Genomic DNA, 10,444 nt, shown 5'->3' on the forward strand with positions numbered 1-10,444 from the left:
CTAAAAATCAACAATAAAAGAAAACAAAATTTATACACATGCATGGAAAGCAAACAGTACACTTTTAAACTAACAAAGGATTACAGAAGAAATATTATGAAAACTGAACCAAAAAGATTTAGAAACCCTGAATAATCCAATCACAGGCAATGACATTGAAGCAGTAATAGAAAACCCACCACTTTTAAGAAAAGTCCAGATCTAGATAGACTGCTGAATTCTACAAAAACTTCAGGAAACGTCTAACACCAAAACTCCTGAAGCTTTCAATGAAGTTAAAGGGAAGGAGTACTCCCAAAGTCTTCCTGGAAGCTGTTATTACCCTGATTCCAAAACCAGGCAAAGACCCAACCAAAACTGAGAACTGCAGACCAATCTCCTTAATGAGCATAGATGCAGAAATCCTCAGTATGATACTGGCACACAGAATGCAATGAATCATCAGAAAGATCATACATCATGAAGCAACCACGTAGGCTTCATCCCAGGGATGCAAGGATGGGTCAACATATGCAGATCAATAAATGTAACGCATCACCAACAGAAGTGAGGACAAAAATCATATGATTATCTCAAGAGATGCAGAAAAAGCCTCTGACAAAATCCAACATTCTTTCACAATAAAAACTCTGAAGAAAATAGAAGGACTTTATCTCAATCTGATAAAAACCATTTATGAGGGGCAGGGGATTTAGCTCAGTGGTTCCACGCCTGCCTCCCAAGCGCAAGGTCCGGAGCTCGAGCCCTGCTACCAAAAAAAAAATTTTATGAGAAATCTACTGCCAAAATCATATTAAATGGAGAAAAACTGAAAGCTTTCTTGCTAAAATCAGGAACAAGACAAAGTTGTCAACTATTACCTCTCCTGTTCAACATAGTACTTCAAACATTAGAAAGAGCAATTAAACATGAAAAAAGAAAAAGGGATATGTATGGGAAAGGAAGAACTCACATTATCATTATATGTAGGTGACATGATCCTCTAGAAGACCCCCAAATCCACCAACTCTTAGAATTGATAACCAACTTCATGGGCCAGGAATGTAGCTCAGTGGCACAGTGCCTGCCAGGCAAGCATGAGGCCCTGAGTTTGCTCCTCAATACTAAAAAAACCAAAAAACTTCACTAATGTAGCAGGACACAAAATCAACACACAAGTCTGGACTACACAGCAAGCTGTGTCTCAAAAAACCCAAAAATATGGCTGGGGATTTAGCTCAGTGGCCCTGGACCTGCCTCAAAAGTGCAAGGTCCTGAGTTCAATCTCCGGTACCAAAATAAATAAACAAACAAACAAACAAATGAACCAAAAACAAGATCAACACACAAAAATCAGTAGTGTTCCTGTATACTAATAATGAACTCACTGAAAAAGAAATTAGAAAAAAATAGCATTCACAATAGCACCAAGAAAAAGTAAATACTTCAGAATTAACCTAAGGAAATGAAAGACATCTACAATCAGTATGCTGAAAAAGGAAATTGAAAAGGACCTCATAAAATGGAAAGATATTCCCTGTTCCTGGAAAAGCAAAATCAATATAGCAAAAACAACCATATTTCCAAAACTGATATACAGATTTAATGCAATCCCAATAAAAATTCCAATAACATTCTTCATAAAACTGGAGAGAACAACCCTAAAATTCATATGGAACCAGAAGAGACCCAGAATACCAAAAACAGTCCTGGGCAACAAGAGCAAAGCAGGAGGCATCACAATCCTGGAACTGAAATTATACTACAAAGCTACAGTAATAAAAAACAGCATGGTATTGGCTCAAAAACAGACCTGATGCTCAATGGAACAGAGTAGAGGATGCAGAAACAAACTCAAGTGAATCCAACTATTTGATCATTGACAAAGGGATCAAAAACACACCCTGGAGGGAAGACAGCCTCTTTAATAAATGGCACTGGGAAAACTGGCCATGCAGAAGATTGAATCTAGACCAATATGTCTCACCAAGTACTAAACTAAAGTCAAAATGGATGAAAGAATGAAATAATAAAACAAACATGTAACCTGCTGGAAGATAAAATAGGTAAAACTCTTGATGTCATAGGAGTAGGTAAGGACTTTCTGAATAGAATCTCAGTTGCACAGGAACTAGTATCAGGGATCAACAAATGGAACCATATCAAATTGAAAACCTGCACAGCAAAAGAAACAACCAACAGACTGAAAAGACAACCTACATAATAGGAAAATGGTTTGTGCCAAGTGTTAGGAATAAAGGAGGAAAAGGAACAAAGGTATGAGCTCAACATGACAGGTTTATTTCAGAACAAGCCTGAGACGGGCCGCTCCGGCACTTGGACCAGATCAGTTCTCTCTCACACAGGGTCATGCAGGGGACTGGCTCAGAGAAAGGGGGTGCGGCCACTGGTAAGGACAGGCTTGAGAGTTGGGGGTCCCGAGGACAAGGCTTGGGAAAGCACAGTGGGTAACAGCTGCCATCAGCGGCAGGATTGAAGAAAGACAGGAGCCAGCCTAGGATGGCAGATTCCTTCACCGAGACCTCAGACATAAGACTAATATTTAGAATATATAAAGAACTCAGAAAATTAGAGTCCCCCCAAAAGACGCAGTCACAAAATGGGCAAGTGAAATGAATAGATGCTTCACAGAAGAAGCACAAATGGCCAACAAATACATGAAGAAATGCTCAACATCGCCAGCCATTAGAGAAATGCAAATTAAAAACAACACTGAGATTCCATCTTACCCCAGAAAGAATGACATCATCAAGAAATTAAAGAGATTTAGCTCAGTGGTTCTGTCGTCTGCCTTGCAAGTGCAAGGACCCGAGTTTGATCCCCGGTACAAAAGAAAGAAAGAAAGAAAGAAAGAAATTAAAGGAGAGGGTAAGTGGGAGGGGTAGGGGAAAGGAAAGAAGGGAATGGAATTAATATGAGAAAATGAAAAAATGGAAACAAAGTCTTTGTAAATGGGAGGGATGGAGTGGTTGGAGTGGTTGAATTGAGGCCAGGGGAATGGGGAAAAAATAAGAACCAGGAGAGATTATGTAAAGGTGTGAATTTCCAAGGATGAATTTCATTATATTGTATACCTAAAATGTACCAATAAAATTAACTTTAAAAAAAGAAATTAAAGGAGAGGCTGCAGGGAAAAGGAACTATCTACATTGTTGGTGGAAATGTAAACTAATACAACCACTACAAAATCAGTATGGAGAGCCCCCTAAAGACTAAACGTAGAAATTCCATTTGACTCAGCTATTTCCCTTCTGGGGATCTTTCCAAAGGAGTTGAAGACATCATATTATGGTGATACCTGCATCCCCATGTTTACAGCAGCACAATTCATAACAGCTAAATCTTGGAAGCAGCCTGTACGTCCATCAACAGATGAATGGATAAGGAAAATGTAGTATTTATACACAATAGAGTGCTGTCCTGCCACAAACAAGGATAAACTTGAGCCATCTGTAGGAAAATGGGTGCACATTAGGCCATGATGTCAAGTGGAATATACAGTATCAGACACACAACTTAACTATATTGCATAGGTTCTGCTATATGTGAAACCCAAAGTATAAATAATTTAAAGAGCAAAATAAAAGATAGTAGGAAACATGGAGATAGATCTTTTGCAAATGGGAAGGGGATGTAGAGATGGAAGGGGTTAGGGAGGCAGGGGAGGGGAAGGAGAAAGAATTAAGATGTGTTAGACACATGAACCAACTCCCCACAATGAATGCAATCATCATGTGCGAATAAAGAAAGCACATGTGGAGTTCAGGGCCCACACCAGCTCCAGTCAAGCTTTTCTCCCTTCCAGGTTGCAGCAGAGGGGTGTTCTGGTGCCACCTGGGAAGATACTGCATTCTACCAGGAGAAAGTATATGGCTTTTCAAAGCCAAAAGGATTTAAAAAGTCCGAAGCTGGGTATGGTGATCCATTCCTGCAAACCCAGCACTCAGTCTGATGAGGCAGGAGGATCACCACGAGTTCGAGGCCAGCCTGGGCTACATAGTGAGTTCAAGGCCAGCTTGAGCTATATAGCAAGACCGTCTCAAAAAAGAAAAAAAGAGGGCTGGGGATTTAGCTCAGTGGTTCCCGTGCCTACCTCAAAAGCACGAGGTCCCAAGTTCGATCCCCGGTACCAAGAAAGAAAGAAAACAAACAGGCACGCCTGCCCAAGCAATGTTTTCCTGCTCTGTCTTTCTGGCTGAGTGCTGACTGGCCCGGCTGTGCCTGGCTCCTTTCTCTAGTTTGAGGTCTCTCAGCCACTTCCAAACTTTCTGCCCTGGGGCTCTTCTCAGGTTTTTCTTTTTTGGGGGTGGAACACAGGGCCTACAATCCTCCTTTTCTTGTTTTTTGAGACAGGGTCTCACGATACATTACAGGCTAGTTTTGAACTCATTATGTAACACAGATTGACATCGAACTCCTGGTGATCCTTCTGCCTCAGCCTCTGGAATGCAGGGGTTACAGGCCTGCGCCACATGCCTGACTTCTTATATTTTATATTCATAGAAAATGTGACCTTACTGTGCCCTCCCAGGAAACTACTGCCTGCTCAACTTCCTTCCCAATCCCAGTCCTGGAGGGGAAGCCTGGGCTGCCTTTCTTCTGGATGACAAGCACAGGACTCTTCCTCTCTCCAAGAGTCTGCACCTTCTCCTGCCCTCTCCTCCGCTCTAACCCTCCGAGAACCCTGAGTTAGCGCCTCTGCAGGCTTCCTCGTCCCTACCCGGCTGAGAAACAAGCAAACGCGCTCGCCGCGGAGTGTAACGGATGGAGCCGGCAGTGACACGCGCAACCACCAGGGGGCGCCCGCGCCCAGGGAGAGGCTGAGCGGGGACCTCTGGGAGCAGCTCAGGATTTTTCGGGCCTGCAAAGCGGAAAGTGCGAGAGCGTTCGAACTGGGCAGGCTCCCTTCGGCGGCGGGAGCTACTCTCACCCTTGACGAGAACCAAACTCTGGAGCGGCTGCCGAATGCGGAACGCGTCCTCAGCAGGCCGTCAAAAGGCCAGATCCGCGACCCATCTTCCGGCCATGACTTGGCCTCACCGCCTCCCAGGCCGGCTCCCTCCGCCGCCGCTTGGGGGCGCCTCGCGAGGGCCGAGTTGTGCCCCTTTCTTCCCCGGCCATGGCTCAGTGGCTTCGGGACCCCCAGCACTGCCTACACAGCCTGGCTCTTCCTTCCCACCCACCTGCCTTCCGGCCGTCAGTATCAGGTCTGGATCAGGAAACGGCGAGGGAAGCCAGAAAAGCGCTAGAGCCGCGAGCATAGCTCCTTCTCTTCCCGCTCAGCCGGCACTGGTCCCATCCTGCACCCACACTGCTACCTGGGCCCGGCCGAGCCTGGCGCGATCATGCAGAGGTTACAAAATACAAACAACGCTGGTCTCTGTCCTCAAGGAACTTGTGTGCTAAAGAGGGAGACGAGTAACTGGGTGATCACAGTATTAAAGAATGGCTGGGCCGAGGACTAGAAAGGGAGACAGGGGCGGGGCAGTCAGGCAGGCAGGCAGTAATTCCAGCCCACAATGGAAGCTAACACACAGCGCAGCTGACCCAGGAGGACCACAAGTTCGAGCCCAGTCCCCCTACATAATTTAGCAACTTAGCAAGACCTTGTCTCAAAATAAAAAATTAAAAGTGCTGGAGATAATATTTCAGTGTGAAGGTCCTGGGTTCAATCGCTAGGAATGTAGAGACAAAATTACAGAGCTGTGATCCCAGCGCTCTGGGAGGCTGCGGCAGGAGGATCACAAGTTTGAGCCCAGCCTCAGCAACTTGGCCACTTATTGAGACCCTGCCTCAGAATATGAATAAAAGAGCTGAGGATGCAGCCAGTGTGGATTCCCTGGGTCCAAGCCTCAGTATCAAAAATAACAGCTTCTGGGAAGCCACGTTAGGTTTAAGAAAACATACAGCAAGTGTAATAGTTTCTGTGACGGGTGGCCTAGGGCCAGGCTGAAGGCCAGATCATGGTGTGGAAGGTCAAGAGTTGTCTTGTCTGCTTTCATGCAGGCCACAGGATGGGCTGGGCTGACTCTGACCCTTGCAGTCTGCGGTCCCCAGGGGGCTGGCAGTTCGGACCCTGGGTTAGAGGGCAGCAGCAGCTCAGGGGTGAGGCTCACAGGCAGGCACTGCTTACCAATGCATACAATGCTAAGGGAAGACCTGACCCAACTTCCTGTGCCCCCAGGGGCACACCCACTGGTGTAATTTCTTCTCCAGGTACAGAAGAGGCCAGAGCCCAATCTCAGGTTGAGAGAAAGCAGCCATGATTCAGTAGGATGGTGAACAGGAAGAGCCTTCCTGGTTTTGGGCACCTTCAGGTTCCCACTAAGGAGATATAATGGGTCCATAATGGGTCAAGACAAGGGGCTCAAGTAGAAGCCGAGGGAGGGTTATATCCCTTGCCTAGGGCCTCTGGGAGGAGCAGTGGCTTGGATGCCAATAATCTAACTTCAGGCATTGGTAGGCAGCCTTGCCTGAGGGCCAGGACAAGGGCAACCCTTGCCTTGGATAAGACCAGGTTGTCACCCCAAGAGTCCCATAAGGCAAAGGAGCTGTCCCAGACTTAGTGATGCAGGCCCCGGTATCTCCACAAGGCTGAGGAGCTCACACCAACCACAGCATGGGCAAGACCGAGGGGTTGCCTGCTTCCAGAGAGGCTAAAGAACTGGTCCTACATGAGCCCAAGTCCACATTTTTTTTGGTACTGGGGATTGAACTCGGGTCCTTGCACTTGCGGAGCAGGCGACGAAATCACTGAGCTAAATCCCCGGCCCCTAAGTCCACTTTTAAGTCTCAGCCTCATGGGTGAGCAGAATCCAAGTTGCAGGTCCAGCTGAGGACAACACAATGTCAACCCTTACCTTGACCCAGCCTTGGACGGGGGTAGCCAGGGCCCAGGATGACGCTGAGTAGCAGCATCCAGGGTCCTACCCTACCCCAGAACCAGGTAGAGGGCCACTGGAGCAGAAGTAGGCCTAGGGCCAAAGGCTCTGCAGAGGTGGCCCTGCTGGCTAATCCAGACAAGCAGAAATCCACACTGCACACACTGATTTTTTGGCTTAGTGAGTCAGGAGGAATGTAGAGTCCTCCACACTCTGCTCCTAACTGTCCTTGTTACAAAGCTAAGAGGGCTCTGAGATTAGCTCTCCTGTCTGGCAAATCTTCCTTGAAACTAGGGGCTGCTCTAGGAACCCTGGAGGACAGGCAGCAGCTCAGGGCCCCGTCACAGTTCTTATCCGGGGACATGTATCAGATGCTCATAAATGTTAATTTATTACTGGAAGTGGCTGCTTTAAGCAAATGATCCAGATTCAACCACTCCCTCTATAATCTACAACCCTGAGACCCTCAGCTGTTCAACACCACAAAAATGGTGTGCATATTTGACATTTATATATATTTCAAAAATTGTTCCAGAAAGGCAGTGCACACACGGGTCCCACCCTGGCCGCCTCCAACTCCAAGGCACTCTTCCTGGGTCACTGTGTCCTACAAATGACTTCCTGAGTCCGTCACACAGGCCCTGTCCAGATGGTGCCGGGGCTCCAGGCCTGGCTGGTCTGATGCCTGCGGGGTGGACACAGGTCCCCGAGGTGGAGTGGGGGGTGGCGTGCCTGGGTCCCACAGGATGTCCTCATACCGGCTGAGGACTGGGCCCAAGGGCCGTCCTTGAGCCCCAGTCTGCCTCAGCAGGGTTCTGAGCAAGCCCACTGTGAGAGGGGGCTCTGCCCCAGGCTCAGGGAATGGGGTTTGGGGTCCCCCCTCATCCGGGAGGTGTGTCCTCAGGAGAAGCAAGAGCTCATCGGGAGCCAGTTCTGGGGGGCACAGGCGGCAGAGAAGGGGAAGGTGAGCATCGAGCCGGCGGTGCTGGGCAAACTCGGCCAGCAGCAGTTTGAAGATCTCGCTTCGAAGCAGGGGGCTGGAGGGCCCGAGGGCCAGGCCAGCCTCCAGAGCCCGCTCCCACTGCTCCTGTAGCACTAGCTGCCCCACGGCTTGCAGCACAGCCTTGGGCCGCCTGCTGCCCAAAAGCAGCTCAATCTCTAGTGCCTCCAGTCTGGTCCCTCCCTCACCTAGCACGGCCAAAGCTCGTCTGTACAGGGGCAACCCTGGGCCTCCAGCCCCCCAGCCCGGCCCACCCTGCTGCTGGGCCAGCTCCACAAAGGGGGGGAGCCACCGAGGCTCCAGGCGGCACAGGCACCGGCACAGGAGTTCAAAGGGCGGCAATATCCCATTGGGGGGTTCCTTTCCAGTTGTTGTACCCGCCAGCACCTTTTTCCACACATCAGGGGGTGCCTGGGAGCTCAGCATGCCATTCTCATCTGGCTGTAGCTGCAGGGCCCGAAGAACGGCACCCCAGGCTGCTGAAGGAAGAGCTTGGAAAACAGTGTTGAGCTGGGCCAGCTGCTCTCCTGTCAACTCGGTCCTCAGCAGGCGAGCCACTTCCTGCTGGGCCAGCTCGGTCCAGACAGCCTCCTCCTCCTCCCCGGCCACCAGCTGGGCCTTGAGCTGCTCTAGGCCCCGGTAATCCCGAAGCTCAGCCCGCAGGGTAGTCAACAGTGCAGACGGGGGCAGGTGGCCCTGGAGGACGGAGGCCAGGGCTTGAGGTGCTTGGAACGTACTGTTGTGCCTCAGTTCCTCCGGAGTGAGCTGGGCACCCCGCAGGCTTCGACGCTGGTAGTACCCACAGGCCTCCTCAAATACCAAGTCCGTGGCTGAAGGCAGCTCAAGGGACTGGGGGGCTTCCCAGCCCACATGAAATAGACCCAAGGCTGAAAGCAAACGAAGGCCCCCTCGGGTCTCTAGATCTTCCTCATCCTGCATGCCCAGGGCTGGGGGCTCCAGCAAATGGACACTGTCTGTACTGAGGACCTTTCGCTCCAGCAGCCGCCCGGTGCTCAAGTCCAGAAGCTCTAAGGTGGCGCCAAGCCCACAGGCCAGAGTGCCACGGAATGTTCCCAGGGCGGCAGAGCCCTCCAGCTCTCCAGGGGCCTCCTGCAGGGCACCCACGGTTCGGATACTACCGTGGGCCTGCACTAGGCTCACGGTGCCCCTGGAGTCCAGCAACAGCAGGCCCTGGGGAGTTGGGGCCCAGGTATGGGCAGCCAATGGCTCTCCGGGGGACAGCAACCCAGGAAGGCCTCGGAGCAGGGTTCGGAAGTCCCAGGTGTCCCCTTGCTTGGGATTCAGGTTTTTACTGTAGGAGAGGCCGAGACGCGGGGCAGCCACCGTCACCTTGCCCTTGCTCGGGCTCCAAGTGAGCAGGATGTGGGACGCACCAGGCCAGGTGGAGGCAGTGGGCAGCAGGAAGACGTCCTTGCGCGAGGCCAGCAGGTGGAAGGGCGGGCAATGGTGCAGCAGGACATGCGTGCGGCCCAGGCGGGCGCCGTCCTCCCCACCCGGCTCCAAGGTGCGGACGCACACGCGGTGGCCGCCGTCCGGTCGCTTCTCGCACCACACCAGGCGGCCTCGGGGCGCCACCACCGCCGCCACGCGGGCCGCGCCGCGCGGATACAGTTCGGTGTTGTGCAGCGGCCGCCAGGAGGGGCCCAGGTCGGCGCCCCACAGCTCCGTCAGGCCGCTCTCCCACAGCAGCGCCAGAGCGGGCCGCGCCGGCCACGCCAGGAAGAAGGCGTCCAGCGGCGCGGCGCGGGCCTCGGGCCAGGCCCGCTCCAGCCCCGCGCCCGGCCCGCGAGCGGCCACCAGCAGCTGCGGGGTCGGCGCCCCGGGGCCGCTCAGCAGCAGCAGGTGTCGGCCGTCGGCGCTGCAGCGCACGCGCACCGCGGGGTCCCGGGCCAGCAGCTCCCGGAGCCGCGCCGCGCCGCTGAAGTCGCTCAGGTCGGAGACCAGGCGCAGCGTCGCCGCGCGCTTCATGGTGACCCGCCCCGCCGCCCCGCCGCCCCGCCGCCCCGCCGCCCCGCCGACGCGCTCCAGGAGCGCGGATCTCGGGAGCACAGAGCCAGGCAAGACTTCCGCCCCGGGAAGCCCCGCCCCCGGGAGGCCCCCGGAGGCCCCGCCCCCGGAGGCCCCACGCGTCCCGCCCCTCCTGGGGAACAGCCTTCTTCAGGTAGGAACTCTACTGACCTAATGATGCTCTTCCAACTGGGCTGGGACCCCCAGTTCCCGGCCTCAAGAAACCAGGATCTAACTCAGTACTCGGGAATCCAGCGCCGCTGAGGCCAGGCTTTCCTTCCCTGCAAGCCTCGTTCTGAGACCCTAGTTGACTCATTCACAAACTTTTGTTGCTGCTATTGTTTGTTTTGTTTTGTTTTTTAGTTTTTTGAGATATGGTCTTGTTATGTAGTCCAGGCTAGTCTCGAACTTGTGGTGATGCTCCTGCCTCACCCTCCCGAGTGCTAAGACTGCAGGCATGTACCACCACGCCCGGTTATCAGTTTTGTTTTATTGGACACCTATTTTATACCAGGCTCTGAGTAGACGGCCCTGA

The 10,444-nt window shown here is 52.1% G+C and overlaps 1 protein-coding gene across 7 annotated transcripts in view; it reads right to left on the reverse strand.

The window, feature by feature from the left end:
• Nucleotides 1–9,908, reverse strand: part of Hps6 (HPS6 biogenesis of lysosomal organelles complex 2 subunit 3) — a 32,159-nt gene extending 22,251 nt beyond the window's left edge. For 4 of the 7 annotated variants that reach the window (XR_015440656.1, XR_015440657.1, XR_015440658.1 and 1 more), the window contains exon 1: nucleotides 4,931–5,172. Coding sequence is in view for 1 of the 7 variants with exons in the window: in XM_087185780.1 (XP_087041906.1) it covers nucleotides 7,489–9,870 (2,382 nt within the window). In the remaining 6 variants the exon portion in view is untranslated. The other 3 variants (XR_015440661.1, XR_015440659.1, XM_087185780.1) reach the window with 3 other exon arrangements.
• Nucleotides 9,909–10,444: the final 536 nt, after the last annotated feature.

The sequence above is a fragment of the Heterocephalus glaber genome, unplaced genomic scaffold, assembly GCF_053883595.1.
Source record: "Heterocephalus glaber isolate CG9 unplaced genomic scaffold, H.glaber_assembly_v1.0 deba00001498, whole genome shotgun sequence".
Classification (NCBI taxonomy): domain Eukaryota; kingdom Metazoa; phylum Chordata; class Mammalia; order Rodentia; family Bathyergidae; genus Heterocephalus; species Heterocephalus glaber.